Here is a 26,795-nt window from a genome sequence, read left to right as displayed (position 1 = left end):
CAGACACCCCTCTTCCTTCGCACCAGGCCTTTTGGTCGTCAGGCCACGGAACGACTCTTCAGTCTGTGAACTGGTGTTTCATGACCAATCTGGGGAAATGGGATAAGGATGGCAACACCGTTACAGGACAGACACCCCTCTTCCTTCGCCTTTTGGTCGTCAGGCCATTTTCCTTCCCCCTTTTCCTTCAGTTCCAAAAAACCCTTGTTCCCTCAGCTACTTTCTGTTTCATCTCCACAATCCCACCTTTTTGCCACCCATCCCAGTAACATCAAGAGGGAATGACTATTAGTTCGGAATTTAACCATGTCTCAGCATTCCTGGGTTATCTGAACAGTGTGCCTGTGCCCTTTACAGGTTTATGTTGACCGACCCGTATCATCTTAAACTATGTTCATAGTTAAGGCTCGACTTAAGAAAATGCTAAGAGAACCAGACACAATGGAAAACATCTCCAATAGCACTGTCCTGCTTCTCAGAAAACTTGCTCAGTCATATTTGGTTTGGCTTCCCAAACCCACAATGGAAAAAGGAAAATGAAGAGCATTTCTGTCATCTGCTTTGTTTTAAAGGCATTGGGTTACTTCCTCCTGTCCTCTTCTTTCTTCCCTGATCAAGAGTTTACAACTCCTCATGGCTTCTTAGTAGGTGAAGTAGGTCAAAGTCCAAGGAACTTGCAGTAGGGTTTGCTTCTCACCTCAACCCTGCAGCTGAGGGGTAGCTCCTGTGCCCTCCCTGCTCATTATAACTGGCAGTACACTCATGTGTCCTGAAAACAATTTATAAAAAGGGGAAAAAAAATGAGAGCGAAAACATTTGAACGTCTGTACTCCAGTAAGACTGGAGTTATCTTATTCCTCCCCTGCAATAAATATTCCAGACAAAATACTCATTAATCCATCTTCCCTGCCCAACCTTATAGCCATAATAACCCTTTCTCTTTAACTCATCTCTCTTAAAGCAAAATAAACCCATTATTGGTTTTCTATGTATAAATACAATAGAAAAGAGAACTGTGGAATTGGAACTGTCAAGGAACTACAAGGTAGTGGGCCCGTATGGAGTTTCCTTGTCAGGAAGCATAAGCCTCAAAACAGGAAACAGGCTCCTTCCCTCTTCAGTTCAATACCCTCCCTATGTCCTACCACCAGGAAAAATAAAGTGTTCATACCCCACCTAATTTACAACAAAAGATACCTATCCCACCCCAACCCAAAAGTACAAGTCTATACCTCACGATGAGCAAACCAGCTTAACCCCCCCGAATCTTGCTACATAAATACATGTATGTATCTGATTGTAGTATCAACATCTCCCTTTCCACTTTTAAGCATCGGCAGCAGCTGCTGCTGCCGCCAGGCCCTGGGGTCCTGCCCCATTCCAGAGGAACTTTCCAGTCTTACTCAGCTCCCGGGCTTCGGGGTCATCATTCCAACGCCGCTTCAATCGAAGCTTAGGGGGCATCAGGGCATCTTCCTTCTTCTCGGGTGCACTGGGCTCTTTGTCAGACCTGTCCTCACTGTCTTCATTCACTTCTAGGGGTTCATCACCAGGGATACCAACAGGGACAGAGGGCCAGGTGGGTGGGGCAGAGGGTTGGGCAAAGACCGTGCCTTTCCCCTCCTCTATGGTCCTGATCTGCAGGCTGCCCAGCTCTGAAGGGTGTTCCTCCTTTAGGGATTGCTTGAGGCTCTCAGGATCCTTCTCAGAGGTGGGTTCCACCTTAATTCGAGAGGGAACAGGAACGCTGGTTGGTGCAGACACACGTGTGGACTCCTCACTGCTCTCCATCCTCTCCCTGTTCTTCCGTCCAGCAGGCGGGGGCTGCAGTTTAATAGAGAACTGAGCCGAATCCTCAGGATGCATTTGGCATTGCAGCGGTGGGACCATGAGGCCTGGGTAACGGGGAAAAGTCCGGGGACTTAGATGGTAGTTGAATACTGAACAGGCTTGAGAATGAAGGTAGTGTTTCATTTCCTCTGGGTTAAAGGAGAAGCAACTGCTGCTGGTGAAGGGGCTCAGGCCTGGTGAGGGACTATAGGAGAAGATTGTGGGAGTCAGGGAGAGGGCTGGTGAAATGGGGACATTAAGGACACCTCCACGGCCAGGAACCGGAGAGACAGCAAAGGGACTGTGGGGGTCAGGGTACATCGCTGGCCGAGAGAACAGAGGAAGCATTATGTCAGGCTTCCGTTTCTGGTGGCTGACCCCTCCTCCAAGAGCATTCCGGGAGGGCATGAAATCTACACCCCGGTGCCAGTCAGTGGCTGAGCCATCCTCCAGGTCCGAAGGCTCCACCTTTCTATCAGAGCTACTGCCTGACTCAGAGCCAGAAGCAGTCAGGGAGCTAGCTGAGAATCGCCCTGGCTGTACATCACCAGTAGGAGAATGGGTGTCCAGAGGTGGGAAATGGAACCGGGAAGAGGCCGTTGGCACTGGTGGCGCACTCTGAGGAATCACGCCTGAAGAAAAAGACAAAAGGCTGCATTGGCCACCTGGTCATTCTATCATCACTTTTACTTACACTAAGTACACAACATTAAGTGGCAACAGGAAATAAAACATTCCAATTGGACTGAATCCCACACTTCACTATCTTCTTAGAAACTACTGCTTAGGCTGGGTGTGGTGGCCCAGGCTTTGAAATCCCAGCACTTAGGAGGTGGAGGTAGAAGGACTGAGAGAGTTCAAGGCTAGACTTATTGCTTAGCTTCCTCTATTCCACCTACTGCCATCTTCCTTTGACATCTTAGGTTGCTGTCTGTATGGTCCTCCTTCTTCCCACCTGCAATCAATATTCTAATTTCACAAAGCAATGACCTCCTATTCACCTGTGATCAATATTCTAATTTCACAAAGCAATGACTTCCTATCGTTTTTTAAATAAAAAAAATTTATTTTATGTGTTTGAGTGTACTGCCTATGTGCATGTAAGTACACCTGTGCTGTGCAACGGCCATAAAGGTCAGAAGAGGGCATCAGATCCCCTGGAATTGGAGTTAAGGACAGTTGTTAGCCACCATGTGGGTGCTGGGAATCGAACCCAAGCCTTCTTCAAGAGCAGTGAGTGCCAGCAGCCCCAGGACTTCCTATTGTTTAAAACTATATTCCCAACATTTCAGGGCATAACAACTGTAGGTATCCACTAAGGCATTAGCTGGACGAATGACTGAGTGTAAGAACCGCCTCCTCTGAAACTCTTTTGGGTATACACCTCCTGTCTCAGTTTTCCAGTTCACAAATAGGTTTTTCTCATCACCATGATTCACACTATGTATAAAGCAAGCAAACCCAACCACAACCACCAAGCCAAGAAAACACCTCTGTGTTAGGCAATGCACTAATAACCCAGACTTAACCTCATATATATGGACATTGACAAGACTATACTTTAGTGATATAGATTGGTATAAAAAGCCACGTTTATTAGGGGAAGTTCTTATGGCAGATTTCTTATCACTGCTGATATACAATCATTATTTCAGAGATCAAAATTCTTTCCAGTCTTGCCAAATCTAGATTCTTCTAATGAACCCTACATAGTGAGCTCTACTTCCATTCTGTTTCCAAGCACTGAGGAGGCTGGGAGAAAATCCAGGACCTACTGCTTCCTCTTCTAAGTTTGAATGCTGGCCAATGTGGGGGCTCATGCTTGTAATCTCAGCACTTGGGAACTAAAGCAAGAAAATCGCTGTGATTTGAGGCCAGGCTGGACTAAAAAACCAAGTTCAACTACTAAATTTGAAGCTCTAAGCACTACCATTGTACTAACCACATTAATTTAAAAGGCTTGTAAATTCTTAATTTTCCCTGAAAGCCCTAAATAAAGCCCAAGAAAGCTACCAGTGGCTGTTATTATGACCACACCCAGAGTTGTTTATACTTGAGGGGAGATAAAAAGGAAAAAGAGGGAAGAAGTGAAGACCAACGAGGAGGAGGAGGAGAGAAAGCAGTGAAAGTGTGGTGGTCTAGGGGAGGAAACAGTGCCAAGATGTGGTGTGTGAGACTTCACTCCTGTCAGCCGCCTTCTACTCCTGTGACAACTGTCCTTAGTCATGGTTGGAACAGGCCACTGTGGGTGAGACTGGGGCTTTTCTCAGCGAACATGCTGAGTGGCACTGCCAGAGCTGCATTTACCAACAGATGGTCTATAGCAAACGGTTCTGCAGGCCTCGTTTTTAAGGCCTCTGATTTAATCCTAATTAGGAAAAATGGAAAGATAACCTTGCATGTGATTTGAGTAGAGCCAAGGCAGGTCTGGGCCAAAGGATCTCTTCTCTCAGCTTATTACAACACCTAAGAGTCTCTATCTTTTGATTCTTTAGATTTGACTTTTTATTGAGTGTTATCCAGTTAAAAGTGAAAAACCACTCATGTGTAATCTGAAGGGCAGAATAAGGAACAATGGTTCCATGGAGAAAAGTCCTGTCTCCTAAGCAAGTTCGAAATGCTTGTTTAAATCAAGTTAGTGTTTTGTTTTATAAACGGAGGCTATCTTGGTCTTTATACATACACTAAGGCACACTGCACATCTGAAAGGAGAATAGAGAGTGTTTTCCAAATGTATTTACATGGGACAAAGGAAGGTTAAGACAGGTCAATACATGGAAGGCAGCATTCTGACCCTTCCCTTTGATTACCTAAAACTGCCCCCACTTTTATGTGTTGTATGTAGAGATGTCAAATCTAAGAGTCTGTTTGAAAAAAAGTATGCTTCTAAAAAATTGTCGATACTACTACCCTGAATGAAGATTCCCTCCTGAAGGCAACAGGAGATTCAAGTAATAGGGGCAGAGGATCTGAATCTTAGTTCTGATATCTTTTAACTTCTAACTAGTAAGTAAATAATTGAGAGTCTTTGATGCCCCCTTTGGGAAAAAATACAAATAGTAAGTTCTTTGCCTAGGTTCAAAGCCCGGTCCTGTCAAAGTGCCTCTGGACAATTTACTTTTCTGCCTCAGTTTTCATACCAACAAAATAAGTAATAATAAGACTAATCCTAATATTCGGAGAAATCAGTTAACAATGTGAAGCTTTTGGAATAACACTGTGCATAGCAAGTTGTATATTGTTAAAATAAATTTTGCTTTTTTTTTGAGACCAGGTCTCATTATGTAGCTACCAATTCTAATATTTTGAGGAATCAGTTAACAATGTGAAGCTATTGGAGTAGTACCTGTGCATAGCAAGTTGCATGTTGTTAAGTATTTTTTTTATATTTTATTTATTTTTTTATGTGTATGCATGTTTTGCCTGCATGAATTGAAGTGCACCCGTGTCGTGCAATGCCTGTGGAGGACAGAAGAGGCTGTCGGATCCCCTGGAACTGGAGTTATGGACAGTTGTTAGCTACCATGTGGGTGCTGGGATTTGAACCTGGGCCTTCTGCAAGAATAACTAGTGTTGTTAACTGCTAAGCCATCTCTCTAGTCCCTAAATTTTGCTTTTTTTTTTTTTTTAAAAATATTTTATGTGTATGAGTGTATTGGCTGCATGTATGTAAGTGCACCTGTGTCATGCAATGCCTGTGGAGGTCAGAAGTGGGCATTAGATCCCCCGGAACTGGAGTTACAGACAATTGTTAACCATCATGTGGTTGCTGGAATTTGAACCCGGGTCCTCTGTAAGAGCAATCAGTGCTCTTAACTGTGAAGCCATCTCTCCAGCCCCTTTGTTTGTTTTTTTGAGTCTCATTATGTAGTCCCGGCTAGACTGGACTGCTATGTAGACCAGGTTGGCCTTCACAGAGATCCACCTTCCCCTGTCTTCTGAGTGCTGGGATTATAGGCATGAGCTTAATGCCTGATTTAATATTTAGATAATGATGGCTCAAAAATAAAAATTTTAATAAGGCATATACCATTCAAATAAGGATCACATTAGATAATAGTTACTAGAGCAATATTAAACTTTCTGGATGTGGTAATGTCACTGCAGTTATAGAAAAGATCCTTGTTTCTGGGAGATACCTGGCAACATGCCATGGTATCTGCAAGTTAATCTCCAGATTGAAAAAGCATCCACAAATAAAGAGACAGAGCACATAGGGCAATGACACCGACCACCAGCGAAGCCAGCTAAAGGAGATAAGAATGTTCTGAATTCAATTTTTCTATAGGTTTGATGTTTCTCTGTAGCCCTTGTGTCAAAAAGACCAAAACAAACAAACAAACAAACAAACAAACAAACAACCCACGGTGGTAGTAGGGAGGCAAAATCTGAGAGGTTTCAAGTCTGTTCATGAATTAGTCTGTCCTGTCCCTAACCCACGAGAGTTAGCCGTTCTTTACTAGTATCTTCTATATCTTTCAATATTACTTAAGCAAATACAGTATAAAAAAACAAGATACAGAAGTACTTTTATTTTATTGAGAAACAGACTATGTTGTTCAGGCTAGCCTCAAACTCTTAATCCTTCTGCCTCAGTCTCCTAAATGCTGAGATTACCAGAGTATGCACTATGCCTGTCTGGTACAACTATTTCAACATAACTCAGATACTGACCCTGACCCTGAAGTGTTTTTTTTTTTTTTGGAGGGTTGGGGTTCTTTGAGACATGGTCTCAAAGTAGCCCAGGTTATCCTTGAACTCAATAGCCAAGGATAACTCTTGATCCATCTACCTCTATGTCCCAAGTGCTGGGATTACAGGCTTGTATCACCATGCCCAGTTCTACCCTAAACTATTAACAGTAAGCAGGACAAAGAGGAAGGGAAAAAGAATATAAAACTTCTGTATTATTTGGTTGTGAATTTGGCCACATATGTATTTTAGCACAGAGACCAAAACAGCTTCACTATATCACCTATAGAGAGGATCTTTTTAGCCTCCAGGATCCAAACTCTTTACGGATCAACACATTATCTGTTGAACACATGAATGAATCTTAACTGAAGGGAGGAATGTATAATGTGTTAAATAAGATTAGATTTCAATAGTTCAATCTTTCACAAGGTGTTTTCTGAGAAACGATTTAGCATAGCAGGTAACTACTGAACCTACTTTGGTCTTTGATTTTGCTATCCTCATCCTTAATTTTACCATTTGCAAAAGGTGAATATTAAAACATACATGGTACCAGGCTAGAAGGTAGTTCAAGATAATTCATCACAGCCAACTAAGCACAAGTATCTGCTTAAGCACAAGTATCTTGATTAAGTAAATATTAAATCATGTTGTTTTCCTTTGTCAGTATAATCTTAAACATTCGGATCTATGTGGATGAAAGTTCTCTGTAAACAAACGTCTTTGGTTTTTCCGAGTTTTTTATACCTAGAATGTGAACGACAAAATAGTAAACCTAAAAGAATGGTACAAAGTTAGAATTGAATCTGGGGCCTTAATGCATGCCAGGCAAGCATTCTTCTTAAGCTCTGCCCCTTGCCCCTCTCTGTGATTTTTGATTAGGATCTCGAAGCTGTTAAAAGATCACTGTGGGCTTAACGGCTTTTTGTACAGCAGGTGTGCCAGACTACTGCTGTTTCCAAACCAGAGCTTCTACAGAATCAGAGTCCAGAATTCCTTGCTCTGGAAAACCAGGTTACTCAGGGGTTGATGGACATCCTGTTTCAAGTTGTCCAAATGGCTGGACTTCTGAGTTTTCAAATGATGGAAATGGATCAAAGAGGAACAAGATCAGCATTTTGGGGACATGGAGTGAAAAGATACAAACAACCAATACGCTCTTCACAATTGATGGTACATCTGAAGTCCCAATTTCTCTAAGCACAAAAAGGCAAGAGTAAGAAATAGGGGATCTAAGATTCCAAGGGCTGGAACAGGTTTGATTTCTTAATGCAGCATCCTCCAGCAGAAGGAAAGAAAACAGGTGGTAATTAGAGAGATACATTCCAGTCCCCCTCACCCCCTTTAAATGCATGCCCCAGGGACAGAAGGGAGTGGCTACAGGAGAGACGGACGGTAATGATAGTAGTCAAGCTCAAACTGCCCTAACTTGTTGTGTGTAGTAATTACATATCTCCAGAAGATCTTAACACTATATTCTTTTAGCCACACCCTTGCTCTAATTTTTCAAGTTTCTGTCAACTTTTCTCTGAGAAGTTACTTCAAAATCATGATCAGTTTTCTTTGCCTTAACACAGAATGCCACAAAGAGCAATACCCTGGTCAAAAATGATTAAATATAGCCCAGCATGGTATTCCACACCTGTAATCCTAGTGCTTGGGAGAATAAGGCAGGAAGACCGCGCTAGGCCAGCTTAGGCAAATGAGCAAATTCAAGGTCAGCCTGAGCTACACAGTGAGATCTGTCTCAAAAATTAAACAACAATGCTACAAACTTTCCTGAGCAGGGGATAATTTGTATCTTAAAAGCAAACAAACAACCTAATAACCCCCTCCAAAAAATCTCCAGACCCCACAAACAACTCCACTCAACACTTTATTAAGTAGGTGCCTCTTTATCAAGGGGCAGACCAAAAGGCTGTGAGCTGGGATGGAAAACTGTTAACCTGGACAGTGTAGAGTAGATGTAAGTCCAGCTGTACTTAAAAGGAGTGAAGGCTAACCCCAGAGTCTTGCTCTGAGCACAGTGCTAAGCCCTAGTGCAGATCAAAGACTCTGCCTTTCAGTGCAAACATGCGAACCTCTCCTTTTCTGACCAAGGATGCTGTGGTTTTGATGACATTCACTTGATAAGGAAGAACTTGTAGTTTCATAGAAAATCGGATGTGTTGGTAGAAACAGGTTCACAGCTATGAGACAGCCTTTGGGCAAGGTGTTAAAACTGAGTCTTGAACTTAAAATTCAACACAAATCTATGGGCTCACATTTCCCAAAAAGACAGTTTAATACTGAGATTGCAAATAATTCACATAAAAGGGAACGAAACAAATGAAACCTACCATGAAAATACATGGCCTGTTACCCCTTTAGGAGATGAGCAAGGATGTGAGGCAGATCACACCATGTTAGTGTCAGAAAACTCCTCACACAGCTCACACCTCAGAACTGGGTTTTAAAAACTCTTTTTAATAAAAATTAACTCTCCACCAAAGGAGTGTGCATCTTACCACTTGACCGAATGTTGATGAATGGGTAGTTGGGCATCACCAGTTTGTTGAAATTAAATTTATAAGTAAATCTTTTCCCTTTTGTTTTATGAAGGATCCTCTTGTTATAATAGTATCTGTAAAAATAAGAACACATGCTAGTTTATTTTTTTGCTACTGGTAGCTTTTGAGGTAATTACTAAGAACACCCATTTTTGCCCTATGCACTGCTTACAACAATCACTCACCATTCTTTTGTAGCCTGACGTTAGAGCTTGGAGACTTAAGAGCTTACTTTTCTTACTCAGTTTCAATTACGTTCTAGTGTTTGGCTAGAATTTTAGAGATATCCTAATTTCAAGATCCTGAACACCCACCTCAGTTCTAACCACTCATCTCCCCACTTCTCTCAATCCAGAGTTCATTTCCTTCCCACTCCACTCTAAGTCACTGCCTTTCTGTTTTGCCCAGGTGGGGTCAAACCAAGTCTTCTGGGAGTTCTCATGGGGATAGACTGAAGGCCTAAGTGCAAGGCACAGACAAAATGATGTAAAACTATTTTATGGTAGCCAGTGAGGCAATGGAATGTCCTGATGTGGAAAACAGCAGCCACTGTAGCCTATTTTACCTTCAAAGACTCAAATGGGATGCAGCAGGCTCTGGCAAAACTGCATGGATTTTATAGTCAGGGTACTGAAAATGAGGAAAGGCAGGCAACTTCTCTGAAGCTGGACTCTTTGGTCTGGCTTCTATTAAGTAGCATGTGTCACAAACTACCTGCTGGCCCCTTGAGGGCTAAAGAGTTAAGAAATTTAAAGAGTTATAAAATTTAAACTGACAAAGAAAAAACAGAATTTGGAAGCACTTATAGTAATCATACTTTAGATGCTGGAGCAACCTGTAGATTGACAATGGAGCCTACAGACACAGTGCCTGTGCAAGCAGCCAAGTTCAGAGCCACTCAACAAGCCTTCCTCCTGTATTTACCTTTCTACCTTCTTCTAGGGGAGCTTACAGAAGAGAGATTACAGGAATTTCCTAGTAGGGAAGTCTATACTAACCCTCTGGATTAAACATGAGTCCCAGTCCACCCTTCACCATATACTCTTACCCACTGGAGAGAAGAATCATCTGTCTATCAGGAGCCAGTGCCAGCCACACTGTAGTTCCCTTACACATATAACCAGACATACCTTTTCTCCTCTGTGTCTCTCAAGATTCACACCTCTCTGACTCTCACTTTTAAGCTATACACTTTTCATCAAGAAGTGCAGTCTCTCATCACCTGATACACTTTTTATCCAACATTCACAAAACTGCCTATTTTCCTTCCAATCTATTAATACCACAAAGCTTTGGACCTCTTTTCCTTACCTGAGAGCCCTGCTCAGCTTGTCATAGTTCATCTGAGGTTTACATTTCCTGCGGCCCCAGAGGCGAGCCACCTCATCTGGATCCTTGATGACAAACTCCCCGTACTCTCCCTGCTGCCAGGCGATGACATGGCGGAACTCTTCCTTCTGCAGCAGTTCCAGGATGAAGTGCCACAGCTGGATCTGCCGGGAGCCTGGTGATGACTCGGTTTTATAGGCCCAGTCAGGAAACTGATACCCTTAAATATGAAAAGGACAAGATCAAAGTAGTTAGGAACAAATATGCCAGGACCCCTGCTTCCACATTCCACAGCTCACAATCTCTAGAGTACTTTGCAACCATACCCAGTCAGCTGGGTTAACCACAAAGAGGAGAGAAAGGACAGAGAAATTATACATCCTTGTGGCAATCACTGAATCTGATAAGAATTGGGCAGCAGTACCTAGGCATCCTAATCTCTCAATTTTTCCTAGATTACTAAATATCATTATCTACTTTCTATGAGGGATGAAAGTTCCAAAAGGAACAAACAACAAAGATAAACTAGTGTTTCAGGAAAATATAATAGAAAATACCTAACCCCCAGGGGAGAATAATATTTGTAACAGAATAAGAGATTCTAAAACTTGGGATAAAGGTCTGTGGACCAGATATGTTCAATATATATCCATAGGAAACAAGTTTCCAACAATCCTACCAAGATCCACCCAGTCAAAATCTGTCAATCTCAGTCTAGCATTTGTAAACCAAGCCCAAGTAGGAAGCACAGGAACCACCAAGGGACAGTCCAGGTACAACAGAGATGATTAGTTTGCTCACCTCCACCTCCTTCAGGCTTTTCCACGATGCTACAGCCTGCTTTCATTTTCACCCTCCTGCTGGGAGACAAAAGTCACAAAATTACTATGAAATGCTATGTATTATCCAAGTAAGGTCTCTGGCAACAGCTTTCCCCTAAACATCCTTTCCTGTCTTTCCTTCCTTATACAGCTCTTTGTCTTTCAAGCATGTCACCTCCGAACTACTAATCCTCAAGTCATCAAATGATGGTCCTCAGGTCAATCAGCTTTGAAAGCTGTAATTATCTCTCACCTGACTTTAACCACAAAGTATAAACACTGTCCTTTAATATTTTGCTTTCTTCCTCCTGATCAACTCTCCAAATGTTAAAAAAGGAACAGTGAAACAGGTCCAAAAAGCAGCAAAAACAAGTCAAGCAGTTTGTCTTCTATTACTAGACAAGCCCAGATGGCAAGATGCACAAACCCAAGTTCACTAAGATGTACCAATTTAAAGGATGGGGAAAAAAAATCCATCTGAAACCTACTCAAGAACGAGCATATGATTTTGATTTATTTTACAGAATTACGTGAGACGGAGAAGGAAAATATCTCCCAGTCAGAAATTGCCCCCTCACTCTTGAAAAATACTCTGGGATACAGAAAGTAAATACCTCCTATGTACAGTCACTCTATACAACATAACTTTCCTAAATTTTGTGAGAAAAATTTTATCCCCTTAACAGAATGAAAAAACAAAGTAGGCACTTGGGATCTTCTGGCCAGAGATGGAGGGAGTCTTGCTAGCGTCGGAATTCATTCCATGTAGATTTATAGTTCCTCAATAAATTTCCTGTTCGCAGCAGTAAGCAGCTTTGTGTTAGTTCTTCAGCGAAGAGAAAGGAAGGGTGAACCAGGGGCAGGAGAGGGCAGATTTATCCTTAGTGCCCTTCAGGGTCCTCAACACCCACAAGAGCAGGAGTCTAGAGGGAATGCAGGTGCTTCAGTGGCCCCAGGGTGGGGTGAGGACAAATTCCTAATCCTGGAAATGTCACCTAACCTAGAATTCCTCTAGATGCTCTGCAGTTTCTTTCTCGTCATACACATTAAGGAGACCGGTAGTTTCAGTCTATATAAACGGAGGAGACGAACGAGCCAAAGGAAAGAGAAAACGCACAGCCCCTGGCACACGCACGAGATCCACAGTAACAATGCACCCGGGGTTGGGCAGGAGCTTCCTCACCCATTTCCCAGACGAAGAGGAGGAGAAACACTGATTTCCCCAGGGCTCCAGGAAGCAGTCCTGGATTCTAACAACTAGACTGCGCTGTCGGAGCGCGGGGCCTTTTCCCTACCACAAGGAACTGGAGGAACCAGAGGTCTGTGGGCTAGCACCCGGGGACGCCGACCTGACCCGGACGCGTCCCTCATCCTGCAGCCCCAGCTTTTCACACAGGCCCCCCAGGGTCCAGAGCGTCTGCCTGCAGGTGCTCGCCGATCTCTTCGAGGGCGCTCGATCATCCGTGCACGGCCTGACGGCGCCGGGTCCGCCCGGCCCGCAGCCCTCATCCCACGGCGCCCTACCCGCCCGGAATTCCAGGCCGCGGCCTCCGACGCCGGGCTCACCTCTCCGGTGCGGTCAATCTCCGCTCGAGCTCCTCCGCGGCAGCTCGGGCTCCTCCTCATCCACCCAGCAGGAAGTGACCGCCTAGGATGCCTTCGTCACTTCCGCGCTGGGCGGGGGCGGAGAGGAGGTGGTGCCCGAGCCCCGCGCGCGTCCGTGTGTCTGCGCCGCCGACTTCCGCCCGCACTGAACTGGTCACGCGCTCAGCGAGAAGCAGGTCGGGTTCGTAGCCCGGCTGTTGTCTGCTCGCTGTAGGTCCTTCCATACCTAAGAAGCTCAGAAACCCCCGAAGCGTGCGGCCTTGGCGTTTCCTCCCGCTGGAGACCAGGGAGTGAGCATTTCTTCGCTTGTTTCCATTTTAAGCCTTAGTTTTTCCTCAACTAAGTACTACAACGTGCAAGTTTTTGTCATCCAGACACAAATCCCACCTCCCTTAAACTTTTGTTCCAGTTTGAGCAATTAAAAATTGCTCTTTAAGAATTAATCGCTTCCAGTTTGAGCAATTAAAAATTGCTCTTTAAAAATTTTCTTAAGAATTAATGATAAAAATCTCTGAAGCCAGCTTCCGTAAATCAAAATGGTGTCCAGGCCTATTTTACTCCAGAGTGCGGATCCGTGAAGGTGAAATGAGCGAAGAGTAAACTGGTAAAATGTTGGGGGGAGTTGAAGATAGGAGGCTGAATCGAAGATCTGTCTTGATCAAATGCATATCACCTGCTTTGTTCCATTACACCTTTCTGTCTTGTGAACCACACAGAACAAGGATATATTACCATTAGTTGTTGTAAAAGTTGGCTTCTGGTTTTGGACATGCTGCTATCCTGTTATCGCCTCCTCCATCCTCCAGGCTGGCCATTGAGCTTGCGATTTTGCCACTCTTGGCTTCTGGCTCCTGCTGCTTGTCCTTCCCCAGTTGTTGACAAGTTGACCATTTTGTATGCCCTGAAGTTGCCTTATCTATTTAAAAAACAAGGAATAATAGCATTGGTAAGGTAAAGTTTCTTTCCAGTTAGAAAGTCCTACTCTGAAGGTAAATGAGTACGATTTAAGTGTGGAGAGGATTACTAGTATCTGCAAGTGGTCCGTGAGCTCTTTGAGTGTAGAAATGATTTATATGGTAGTAATCTCCATCTTCTGCACAGTCCCTAAAATGCTGTCTTCTGTGTTTAATTGAACAGAACAAAATGCCAGGGTTTAGCTAAAATCGATTCAACCCTTTTGCCTTCAACTATTTGTTATCTTGGTTGAGTGCTCTCTGTCAGTTCCTGGAGATGTCTCATTGACTCCTAAGGTGTTTATCAGTATCTTATTTGTAGGGGATTCTATAAGTATTACATGTGCTAATACAGTGCAGAATACAGCAGGTGAATAGATGGCAGAAATGTTCATAAGACTGATAAGAATCCTCAACTTCTCAAACTGTCTGTGCGCATCTTCGTAATTCTGTCAGTTCAGAAACCAGGGTGATCAGGAATGAGCAGTTTCTCAGAAAGTCTGAGGTTGCCAACTTTCAGCTCATGACTTAGATGGTTATGGGTAGAGCCAGCACAGTCTTACCTACTTCAAGACCCTTTGTACTGTAAAGAACCAGGGACCAGAGAATAGACTGTGCATATTTTTACTCTTCTAGACTCCTACTGGTTCTCTGTTGCTACTTCTCTGACTAATTAGGGGCACAGAGGGTGAGTAAACACAATTAGAGATAAACAGGTCTCTGTGCTTGGCCAAATTGAGAAATGTTTATAGCCCAGCAAAACTCAACAGAGATTTTACTCTAAGAATCTAGTTGATCACTGGCCTGGAACTCAACAGGTGAATTTGGCTTTGATAAAACAAACTGGGACAATGTGTGCGTATGGGGAGACCAGCTATACACAGGGAATCTTTCTTGTGATTGGCAGAATATGGGGAGATTAGGACTGCTGGGGACTTCCTGCTCAGTATACTAAAGAGTCTATCTACCATTTTCACCACTGCATGGCTGCCTTCAGCATCTCTTGCAAACAGGCGTTCACAAGTTGAAGGTTCTTTGTGCTTCTGAAATGGGGAATACACCTTCTGCAAGTATGGGCATGGAAGCACTTAGATAGAACCTAGTAGTCAAAATAGCTTGTAATCTCTCTTGAATTTCCAGTTGCTCAGAGCAACTTTGACATTACCTTCTTGACACTTCTTTTTTCCTTCTTCCTATTCATCTTTGTAATTGTCCCATGTCTAGGATAAGATTCTGCTCTAAACCGTAATCTCAAAACTCCATTCTTACCCAAACACAACTACTCTACTGCTTCTTAGGCACTGTGGTATATGTCTGTTATTCCAGTACTTCGGAGGCAGAGGCAGGAGAATCAAGAGTTCAAGGCCAGCATCCACATGGGGAGTTTGAGGACAGCCTGGGTTATATGAGACCTTGACTCAAAACAAAACAAAAGGAAGAAAGAAGGGAACACCTTTAAAACATATTTTATTTTTTTAAAAAGAAAATCCTTCCTGGATTGAACTTTTTCCCCCTCAGCCATGGCTTGCCTGTCTTTATTGTTTCCATTTTTCTTTTATATACTTACCAATTCTCCATACCTCAAGCCTACCTGGGCATGTGTATGATAAAAACAACTTTCCTGTCTACTCTTGCATTTGACTGCTCATATTTCATCATTTGTTCAAATGTACCTATTTATTCTTCATAGTGTGTTTGTCTTAAGTTGCAGTTCCTTAGAGGTTAGACCCATGGTCCCCACAGTGCCAAGAGCAGCTTTGTGCCTCCACTTGAAATACCTAATGATGCTGATTTTCTTCTCTGCTCACCTGTGTGGAGGCACTGGTGACACTGGCTTCTTTTCCCTTCCTTAGTCTCCTTGAAGTCTCCAATAGAAGGCCTCTTTTCCCCAAAGTTTATTCTCACTGAACTTGGGTTCAGAAGACACCGAGTCTCAGTCCCTATTACAACCTTTGTTATCTGTTCTGTTCCAGGACACTAGTTTTCTCTGAGTTCCCACCTCCTATCTAAAAGGGGACGCTATTGACATCTTTATGAGGACAGAGTGTAATGGTACTTGTAAACTCTGAAACCTTTTACAAAGGTCAAGGATCGTGATTACTTTTGCTGCCATCCCAGATCCCGCACTGTTCTTGGTAGGTATCAAGAGCTCAAACTGGACCACATAATTTCATAAACTTTGAGTAGATTCAGTGTTTCAAATTTGAGTCAGAATCTAATGAAAAAAGAATTTTGTCCTGAGAATTAGGGCTTTTAGGTTTCTTACTATTTTATGAGACCTAGCCTGAGGTAACACAGTTTAATCACTTTGTGTCTCAGTTTCTCCATCAAGTCACCATGCTAAGAATTTCTAGGGGGCTTGGGAATGTAGCTCAGTTGATAGGGTGCTTACCTAGCATGCCCCACGCCCTAGGTTGGATCCCCAGCACCACATAGACCAGTATGATGGTACAGACTTGTAATCTCAGCACTTGGAAGGTAAAAGTAGGAGTTCAGGAGTTCAAGGACATACTCTTATACATACTGAGTTTGAGGCCAGCCTGAGATACATGAGACCCTGACCAAATAATATCCAGGAAGAAAAAAATACTGGAACATTATTGACCTAGATGAAGTCAAAGACTAAAAGGCTGATATGAAATTGATGGCCTTGGTTTTCCCCTTAAGTAAAGATAAATTATGAAAGAATAAATTTTGACTAGATTTTATTTGCATTTTAGTATGTTGGACTAGAGTAGCTTATAAGGCCTTGTGTTTTGGTTCGTTTTTCCCAACACTAAGGTTGTTGTAGGGATAGAGGAATTAATGTCGGTAACATGTTTGGGGATCCCCAGATTAAAGGTTAAGTGGGTCCAAAGCAGAAGTGACTTTGCCCAAAGTTACAGCTAAGCCAGAAGGAGCAGAGAACTTGGCTGCTTATTTGCAATGGCTTGGGGGACTAAAGGACTCTCCGGGATTCTACGTCCATCATAGTCCACAAATACCCCTGCCTCTCATTTCCCTTTTTTGGGTCTTAGTTCTCTTTCAGATCAGCACAGTGGATAGGGTAGTGAGAGACCATGTGAGGAGCAGAACAGGAGAACAGGATTCACAGGAGGAAATGATCACTTAGGCTATTTTGGCTTTTATTCCTGGCAGCTCGGGAGAAAGATTCCCCTGCTCAAATGTTTGATTGCCAGAGTATGTATTTCTGAAGGTTCCCTTCTTCCAGGAAGCCCAGTGGAATTAATGGTAGTAGAGAGAGCTAGCTTCTGGCTGCAGCCCATTTAGACTGTGTTTTCTAAGCCTTGGCATTTGTTTCCCACTCTCACAATACCTGAAACTTTGACCTGTTTACCACATAAATGTTTTTTATTTATTTATTTATTTATTTATTTATTTATTTATTTATTTATTTATTCACTGTTTGTATTCTGGTTCTCACTCTGTTCTCTTTATGACTGTTTGTCACCTGTCATTCTGAGAGGGCACAAACTGTGTCTATCTACTTCTCATATATAAGGGCTAATAAAATGACAGTCACTGTAATACAGATATGGGGATCATGGTCTAATAAACATCAGTAATAGTTGTCGTGAACTTGCCCCAAGTGAAGCCTCCCATGAAGTTAATTAAAGGCTATTGTTTTCATATTTTAGAAAAGTTTTGCTGTAAGAATTGCCTGATATGTTCCAGGATCTTAGAGATGAGTGAGCATCGGAAGTCATCTCTCTAGTCTCTGAAACCAGTGCAACCAGCTTCCATTTGAGCCCTTACAATGGTGGGAATTCACCACTTAACTGACAACCCAGTCAATGTTTTTCATTGTGAAATATATCACACCTACAGAAGAGAGCATGGAAATGTATGGTGGACCACTGAAAAACTACAATAAAGCAAATATTTAAGCATCTACCATCAGAGAAAGAATAGAAGTTACTGTATCCCGGAAGTCTTCCTTTTTCTGTCCCCAAGTTCATTGAACTCCATTGCTTTGATCATCCTAAACACTGTAGAAAGTTTTACCTTATATAGAGCTGTTCCTTGGGCATTTCTAATCATGACTCCTGGGCTCTGGGGCTACATGGTTAAATGTGAGGTTTCTTCCTTTAGATACTCTTCAGCTGTTGATAGCTATTATATCAGAGTTGCCAAAGAAACATTCTTAGTTCCTTTCTTTTTCAAATGTGGCCTCCATAACAAAACACAGTCCTCTATAGACCTGACCTGACTGCCTAGATACAGAGTAAAACTGTTCCCTTCTTAATTTGGACACTTAAAAAAAGATAATCTTGGCCGGGCATGGTGACACATGCCTTTAATCCCAGCACTTGGGAGGATCTTTGTGAGTTTGAGCCTGGTCTACATAGTGAGTTCCAGGACAGCTGGGGCTACAAGGAGACCCTGTCTCAAAGAGACAAAAAAAAAAAAAATGATCTTGGATAAGATTGACTTTTTCAGAGGCATTGAACACTGCTGAGTTGACAATTGAAATCCCCATGGCTTTCTTAGAGGGATGCTGAAACGAGGTCTCTTCTGGCTAGCTTTAACTCTGAGTCTCAGACTGAGTATTAATTACATTAAGTCCCATTTTTTATTTTTTTCTGTAATTTCAGTTTGTCCACATCATGTTGATTTATTATAACATGTTATTGTATACTTTAATATACTTGAAGCAGGCATGCAAACAATCCATTAAGACACTAATGTTAAACTCTTCTAAATACACTCAAATATTTTCTAAATGACTCAAAAGTCATTGCAGAATTTTGCAATGTCTCATCAGTCATTGTGCCTTTGATCTTCGGGATGCCAGCACTGCAGGTAATGGGATTCCAAATAGTAGCATGCTTACTACGTGAGAAATGCCGGAGAGTCAAAGTCACTGTAGAAAGCAGAGAACAAGGTGTGCAAGTCGTCCCAGCACTGGGGAGGCAGAGGTAGGAGATCTGGAGTTCAAGGTCATTATTGACTATCTAGAGAGTTTGAGATCAGTTTGGGCTTCATGATGTCCTGTCAGAGAGAGAGAGGGAGGGGGAGAGGGAGAGGGAGAGGGACGGGGGAGAGGAGGGAGAGGAGAGAGGGAAGAGAGAGAGAAAGGAAGAGCAGAGAACATTGAAGTAAAGCTAGTCATTGTGTTGGCAGCATGGAGAAGGGAGTGCAAGTTCATATATAAGAGTAGGACATCGAAAGGAACTGGGAGTCTATCATATTTTAACAACAATTCGTAAGGTAGAATTTCTAGATACATATATTGCCAGGATAATTTTCTCTCGACAATAGTTTATTATAATGTGCTTGCAATGATGTGTTAAGATCTGGTTCATTGGCACAATGAAAAAAAATTACCATCGTAGTAACAGGCTATGAGTTTTGCAACATAATTCTGAGCTACCAATGCTTTAAGGAAAGAAGAAAAAGTCACAACTTGTTAGGAAAACACCATAGCGTGCAATTCCATCCCCTGGCTGTTAGTTAGGAAAGCTCTTGGGGCCCAGGGAACAGGCAGCACCAGAGCACAAATACACACAAGTGCCATCTTGTCCAGCTCATCCATGATGCAGATGTTGGGTGCAGACCAAGTCATTTCCTGCCCTTACATGCCATTAACTGGTCCAGAACAGTGCTAGTTTCTCTTGAGTTACTCGCAGAAAATATTTTGCCTTGAGACAGCCTCTGAAGCCCTGACACAATAATTGAACCTGAACGTTATAATTGAACCTCATTACTTGAAGTGTGCGAGGGAGGAATGAATCCCTTGGGTCTCAAATAGGGTGAGGAGACTTAACTCACATTTGCAAAGCTTGTCTCATGGTGCCAAAATACACTGCCTCTGGGAAACCAGTTACTTGTAGTGACTGAGTTTCTGCCTCCTTGGCTCCTTATTTTCTTGCATGATTTGAACCTCAGCTTCTGGAATCCTTTCACTTTGTTGCAAAGTGAGAAGCAGGAATCTGATGGAAATCATGAATCTCTCTAACATTGGTAGTAAGTCATCAGAATTTGAGGAACCACCATCAAGTCAGTCACTTCTCACAACTAATGCTGCTTATAGTTAGGTGCTTTGATTTTCCCTCTGCTATAGGACACCAAAGATCAAATATGTGGGGTTTGGTGTAGCAAAAGTGATACATACTAGGATCTGGCTCTCTAACACCCTGTCACTCCATGGAGCCAAACTCAAATACCATATCAAATAGCTTTACTTCTTTTTGAATTGCTGTCAGCATGAGAAAGCCATAAACCTGTTGGCCAAATTCATCTGGACCACTCTTTATAACAAATAGAAATAGATACTTGCTGATATAGTCACCTTCGCAAATGCTGGCAGAACAGATACTAGTTCTGGGAGAAATTTTTCTAGAAACCATAACTTCTTAGCTCATAATATTCAATATATTTTTATGCTTTAATTATCTATTATTCATTCTGCAAAAATTCATGCAGCTACACAGATTTGGGGGAGACATAGCTTGCAGAACTTGATTGTAAAAGCAGTTTCATTAGTAATACACCCTACAGTTATTGAAAGGTATGAGACTGTGCAAGCCAAATATATGAAGATTTAATGCTGTAATGAAATGTAACACAAACAGGTTTATCTAGTTTATTAAATAATATTTATTTGTTCCTTTAACAGATAGTGGTTGGACATGCACTGTGAACCAGGTACAGGGCTGTTTGCTAGGGGCACTCAGATAACTGAAGCACTGATCTCTGCTTCAAAGAGCTAGTAGGAGAGGCAGACATGACCTGTAAAGCAGACAGCTCTGTCAGTGTGGGAATAGTCTGGCAGACCATTTGGCAGCTTATCCCGTGGTCCTTCCTATCCTTTCCAGTTCCCCTTCCTCAGAGTGGAAATACTTTCCTAGGAAAGGGGCAAGTTACCAAATCCTGCTTGGCAGGTCTACTGAAAGATTCCAGGAAAGTCCTTTCACCTAAAAAGGATAATTCTTAAAGGGGGCTCCTATTCCAGAATCTTTATCTGTTATGGCTGAATTATGTGCCCCTGATCAAGTTCATATATTCAAGTCCTAATTTGCAATACCTCAGAATGTGACAGCATTTGGAAGCAGAGTGTTCAAGGACAAATTAGGTTCAAGTCAGGCCATTATGGTGGACCCTAATCTCCTGTGACTGGATTCTTCTAAGAAGAAGGCATTTAGACATAACACACACACACACACACACACACACACACACACACACACACACACACACTAAGAACATGTGACTACACGGGGAAAAGACAACCTATAAGCCAAGGAGAAAAGCCTCAGAAGAAACCAACTCTGCCCTCATCTTGGTCTTAAACTTTGAGCCTCCAGAAAATATGAGAAAATAAAATTCCTATTGTTCAAGACACCCAGTTGGTGGTCCTTTGTTGTGGTAGCCTTAGTGAGTTAACACATCTTTCTTGATATTGAATGTTGTCATATAAGCTTGGAGGTGCTATGAACCTCTGCAGAGGGCCAGGAGAGTTACAGAGACACTAACCTAGCACTCTGGTATCAGCAAATCAACCCTGGAACCACCTACCTCCAGACTTCTTGTAAAGCAACAATAAGCCCTGTTGTTTCAGTTGCTCTGTGGTAGGAATTTTGTTATAATCATGAATGAGCTATTTGATACATGGCAAGGATAGGGGCATTGTCATGCTGTGGGGACACCAAGAAGATTTGACCAGATGACAGTTATTGACAGTTATGCTGAGTCTTTTGAAATATGCTGAAATTAAGTCGTGTTTTATCCAGAGGCCACTAGACGTGTGGGAGAAGCTCACAGACCTTGAAAATGTAGAAGTCCCAGCACAGAGCTGGGAACAGCAACACAGAAGACTGAGGAGCATCTTAGCAGTTAGATAGTGGAGTGAGTGAGGCCTTGATGGCTGCTGAGCAGTTGGGCCTTTTTTCCTATTGGCTTGGTCATAATAATGTGAGTAAATTTAAGGGGTGAAAACTGGAGGCAGAGACTCAATTAAGAATGTGATGAGAGTTCAAGAGGTAGAGAGACAAGAGAATCAGGGTAATATAGTGGAGATGGAGAGGAATGCTGGCAGAAGTAAGGAGGCCCTCTGCTGCTGCTACATGTCACCAGTACTGTGCCAGATAGTAAGGGGTAAGAAATTTATAAAACAGCTAAGACCAGAAAGCTGGTTTTAATCCAAATGCCAAACTTGGTCTGGTTTTATGCTTTTTATGAAAAAGCAATTAAAAGTACTGGCTACTTCCCTATCTTCTTCAGCAGAGTTAACTAGACAGAAACTAATCTTTTCTTGGTGACTTTATGAAAAAGGGAGCTATCATGGAGAAAAGGGTCAATATATGGCCTAGGGAACATCATGACAAAGCTCTGCAGGACATCGTAAGATCAAGTTCATGTCCAGCTCCACCACTCCTCATCTGTGTGGTTCTCCTTGGGTTTTTCTTCCCAGCTGCCTGTGGAGATATGATGACATAATAGGAGTCTGTTTATGTGTGCCTGGACTTGATAGAGCACCAGGCATTGTATGATGAGGCATTTTAATACTTTTTCCATGCTGAAGAGACAAACATTATTTGTCTGAGTCTCACTGTCCTTTGTGACTAGGCTGTTTGCTCTGGATGCCTTCCTCTCTGGAGGAGTTTCACCTGCCCCACCTTGCTCTTGAGGCCCCTGACTGGGACCAGAGGCCAAACTTCTGAAGTGTTTTGTCCAATATAGTCCAGCCAGGCTCCTGGCGAAGTCCTGAGGACCTGGTTCAATCTTTGTTAGCTATTTTTGGTTTTCAAAGGCCTTTTCACTTCTGGATTCACTGTTGTATTCTACAGAACTGAGGTGGTCAAAACACAACTTCCAGTTAAACAGGTTATTACTGTGCTTTTATGCACCAAATGAATTGGGCAATTTTCATTCTTTTTGCTTAGTTTTCTTTATCTCTCTGTGAGCAGTGTTCAATGATATTGTATGTGGATTTACCCTCACTACTGACTCACACACCATGATGGAAATGAAGACGAAAACCTTGAATATGACCTTTTTCTTTTTGTGCTGCTGGGAATGGATCCTGGGGCTTTGTATATTCTAGGCCAGTGCTCTACTACTGAACTATATCTCCAACCCTTCAAAAAATTTTAAACTTTGAGAAATAGTCTTACTAAGTTGTCCAGGCTAGCCTTGAACTTGTGATTCTCCTGCCTCAGTCTTATGGGTAGCTAGGATTGCACCCTGGCTGTATAACTTTTAATAGCGAAGATTTCTGGTAGTCCCTCCTTTAAGGATTCAGGGGTCCTGAGTTTCCTTCTTCCGGTCCCTGCCTTCTAAAAGGGTTCTTGACAATATATTAGGGTTTCCAGCCTCCCTGCACCTTGCTGATGCCTATAAGACCTAGACGTATGGCTCACTTAAACAGTAATAGTTACGTGAGATGACCAGTAGTAATTGCATGGGGCAGGGAGACCAAGGAAGAAGAATAGTGGAGAGATCTAAAAGAGGGTCTCCTGTTGTACATAGTAGGTTCTAAGTCACAGGCTAGACTTTGAATTATTCAGGAAGGGTAATTCCTGGGTCATGGCCAGACCAAGCTAGGTTTGGGGTACCCAGAGATGTCTGGGTGGGAGGCTGAGATATTAGTTTCCTTTTTGAGGTACCTTAGGCAAGTCTAAAACTTCAACCTTCACCTCAAAAAACTTTTGCTGGCCTTCTTTATCCCAGGCAACACCCCTCCTTCTCCTGTGCATCTTTGTTCTAAGGTTATTCTGTATGATGAATTCAGGCTATTCCTCCTTTGATAGGAGGAATCTTCTCCTTTCTGAATTTTGATTGGCCTGTGACTGCATTGACCAATAAAATACAGTAGAAGTGAGCCATGAAGGTCGTTGGGATGACTTGAAGCTTCCACTCTGACCTGACATTTAAGAAGCTCAGTAGCTCAACTAGAGAAAACATACAGAAAGACGTCCAAATTTCTACAAGGGAAAGGAATGTTTCCAACCAAGTCTAGCCTTTCTTTCATGTGTTAAAGTCTAACCTTTCTTTAATGTATCTTTATTTCATGCAGATGTATTAAAGCTATCTTGGACTCTCCTGTCCACCCAAGCTACCAGCTAGACACCACTGGGGACCTCCAATCAAAGCTATGTGGGGCAGAAGAATCACTCAGCTGAGCCCTACCCAAATGCCAGACTTACAAAATCATGAGATATAATCAACTGATTCTTGTTTTAGGAAGCTAAATCTGGGGGTGGCTTATTATAACACAATAGGTCATAACACAATAACAGAACAAATTATGGACGAGATGAAGTTTACTTAAACAGTATTTTGTGTGGGTACAAAGAAACTTCAGGGACAAGGAGGGCTTCCTTTCCCTCCTATTTTTTTCTCTATCAAAGTATTCTCAGAGGTAATTATTGAAGTAAGGAATACAATCAATAACATTGCTACTGATTAAAGGCCCAAAGTTCAGCTGACCTGAGAAAGGTAAGTGACAAACACACTTCAGGCCCTCAAGAGTAGATGCTACTATTCAAATTATTTCATGTCTGCCTGAAACAATTCATAGAAGTACTGGGGAGAAGCAACCCTTCGCTCTCTTCCCACTGAGTACTGGAAGAGTTTTGCTAGGATCTGGGCTGAAAGAACTGGAAAGAGGAATATAAAACAGTTTCAAAATGTGTCAGTTTGCATAGGTCTAGTTCAATTCTTCTTCAGTTATAAGTAGGCACATAAAAGGCATCTTGATGAGAGGGGAATCTGATCAAAATACATTGTATACATGTATGAAATTGTAAAAACATTGTAGGCATGTGTGAAATTGTTAAAAGAAAAAAGTGACATTGTATACATGTATGAAATTGTATTACAAAAATGATTTCTAGTGGGGCTCTTACTTGAATGAGCAGAGGTGTGTCAACACCATCCCCAGTGCTGAGATCAGAGAAGATCAGAGGAACTGAGTCATGGAGCAGCAGGCTCTCCACAACAGCAGTGGAGCTTACAGTTCAGATCCTGGCTCTGAATGAGTGACACTTTCCTCCCTGTACTCTGGAGAACAGAACACACTTAAGAAAGATCATCCCCTTTGAGTTGTTGACCAGGGAGGTCCAAGAGACTCCCAAAATTACACAGTCTATTGCCACAGTCCTTGATTGCCTCCAAGAACTCGATGGTAAGACCCTAATGCTGAAGATAGGACATGCTTTGGACGCAGGATTTGGAGCAATGGAGCTGGAACTGACCTGGAAGTTACCTTCCCTGAAGGCTAGCTCTCATAGCTTTGGAGAGCACTATGCAATCTGGTAAGGGAGAACATCAATTGATGGTCCGACTCTAGCTTCAAGGCCTAAAAACCATATCAGTGACCAGCACGGCAAATGACATTTGTGCAGTAGCGGCACTTTTATCTTGGGGGTAATCAACAGCTACATAATTGGACTTAAAGCCCACTCAGTGGGGAGGAAATTCATGTCTGGTACTGTAAACCTAGCCAAATACACATAGCTGGAGAGGTCATAGATCTTAGAGAAAACTTCAAGTCTCTAATATCCCTGGACTAAGGTAATTTCTTACTATGTGCAAAATATGGATCCTTAAATTTACAGACAAGTATCCCAGTCAACCACCCATCAAAGTAGCTTATTTTTCTTTTCCTTTTTTTAGTATTTTATTTATTATCTTTATTTTATGTATATGAGTGTATTGCCTGCATGTTTGTGAGTGCACCCATGTCATGCATTGCCGCAGAGGTCAGAAGAGGGCTTCACATTCCCCCGGAACTGGATTTAAGGACGGTTCGTAGCTGCCATGTGGGTGCTGGGAATCGAACCCGGGTCCTCTGCAAGAGCAGTTAGTGCTCTTAACTGCTGAGCCATCTCTCCAGCCCCAAAGTAGCTTCTTTTTCAATAGAGATTATTACAGAGTTACACCACTGGTCACAGAGATTTTCTGTGAATTTCCCAAGTCTAAGTGGCACATCTAGGATGCAACCTTGACACCTAAGACTCATGGAACATAAAACAAGGGATGAAGAGAACACTAAGGCATCTTTCAATTCCCATCAGTGAAGCTCCCTCATGCAACAGAGGACCAGGAACACGAAAGGCCACAAATGGCCAATATGCAGAGAATAAGAGTTGGCAGAGTGTGGGTTCTTGGACAGGACTCCTATATTGAGGTCCACCCACCTAGGGCTCAGGGACCATTGTGGAAAAGGGGGCAGAAAGAGTCTAAGAGCTATGGAGGAGGTGTATGACCACATGAAAATAGTCCTACAGGTGTCTGGGACCCTTATGCAAACCTACAGCAATGGTGTCAGCATGCACAGGACCCATGCAAACTTAGGCAGACAAAAACCCAACACAACTGTGGAAATGAACAGCAAGTCCTAATCTTAGTTGACGAATTATTGGCAGCTGATTACTGCTAGGTGAGGAAGAGTTGACCTTCTTGAAGGGACTCTAGATAGGCTGACTAAACCTTGGTGGATGAACTTGCACTGAGGGACATCTCGAGACATTAACTTTACATAATAGGCCTTGAGACAAATGACAGAATGTATTGTCGACGCAAAAGCATAACTCTCACCTCAAAGGGGATAAGAGATAGTTTATTCTGGAGCCAAATGTGAGTGACCATGGCCCGGGAACACAGATTCAGGTTAACCCAGATTCTATGTTCCAGTGTGGTAACAGTTGCCTTACACTTTTATAGTGACAGAACAAAGAAGTCATAAGTCAAGACACTTTTCAAATACACTGGAGGAAACATTCTGTAGGTGGGTTGCAGCAAAGCAAGGGGTTTTTTATTGTAGGTCTCAGATGCTATCTGATGACATTCTTAGTCTTGATTGGTGACACTGGGTGGTCTGCTAGGATAAGGCATTCTGAGAGGTTTTTATCTGTTAGTCACAGGATGCTAGATCAGAAACAGAGGTGGGTAAGGAGTGGCTGTTTAGGGGGCTAAAGATGGTCAGAGATAAATGGTCATTAGACTCTGGACCTGCAACATTCCAAACTCTCCACGGTCTGTCTCCGGAGTGATAATCAGGTGGTCAG

The 26,795-nt window shown here is 42.6% G+C and overlaps 1 protein-coding gene and 1 long non-coding RNA gene across 6 annotated transcripts; one reads left to right on the top strand and one right to left on the bottom strand.

The window, feature by feature from the left end:
• Nucleotides 1-190: 190 nt before the first annotated feature.
• Nucleotides 191-12,866, bottom strand: Etv3 (ETS variant 3). Of its 5 annotated transcripts, XM_008853205.2 has the most exons (6): nucleotides 12,791-12,865; nucleotides 11,205-11,263; nucleotides 10,386-10,623; nucleotides 9,033-9,148; nucleotides 1,404-2,462; nucleotides 191-769 (listed from the first exon to the last, which is right to left on the bottom strand). In XM_008853205.2, the coding sequence occupies exons 2-6, from the start codon at nucleotides 11,248-11,250 to the stop codon at nucleotides 699-701; spliced, it is 1,530 nt and encodes a 509-aa protein (XP_008851427.1). In that variant the 5' UTR covers nucleotides 11,251-11,263; nucleotides 12,791-12,865; the 3' UTR covers nucleotides 191-698. The 5 variants fall into 5 exon arrangements, with proteins under 5 accessions (XP_008851427.1, XP_008851409.1, XP_008851418.1 ...); XM_008853187.2 differs by having other exon boundaries at nucleotides 191-2,462; nucleotides 12,791-12,866; XM_008853196.3 differs by having other exon boundaries at nucleotides 191-2,462; nucleotides 11,205-11,260; nucleotides 12,791-12,864.
• Nucleotides 12,867-12,935: 69 nt separating this feature from the next.
• Nucleotides 12,936-17,632, top strand: LOC115067719. Its single transcript, XR_003847087.1, has 3 exons — nucleotides 12,936-13,119; nucleotides 15,756-15,917; nucleotides 17,421-17,632. It is a non-coding gene; the product is annotated as an uncharacterized LOC115067719 (long non-coding RNA).
• The last annotated feature ends 9,163 nt before the right edge of the window (nucleotides 17,633-26,795 follow it).

The sequence above is a fragment of the Nannospalax galili genome, unplaced genomic scaffold (genome assembly GCF_000622305.1).
Source record: "Nannospalax galili isolate Female #2095 unplaced genomic scaffold, S.galili_v1.0 scaffold591, whole genome shotgun sequence".
Lineage (NCBI taxonomy): Eukaryota > Metazoa > Chordata > Mammalia > Rodentia > Spalacidae > Nannospalax > Nannospalax galili.
The sequence above is the reverse complement of the archived record's forward strand: the minus strand, read 5'-3'. Positions and strand labels throughout refer to the sequence as shown.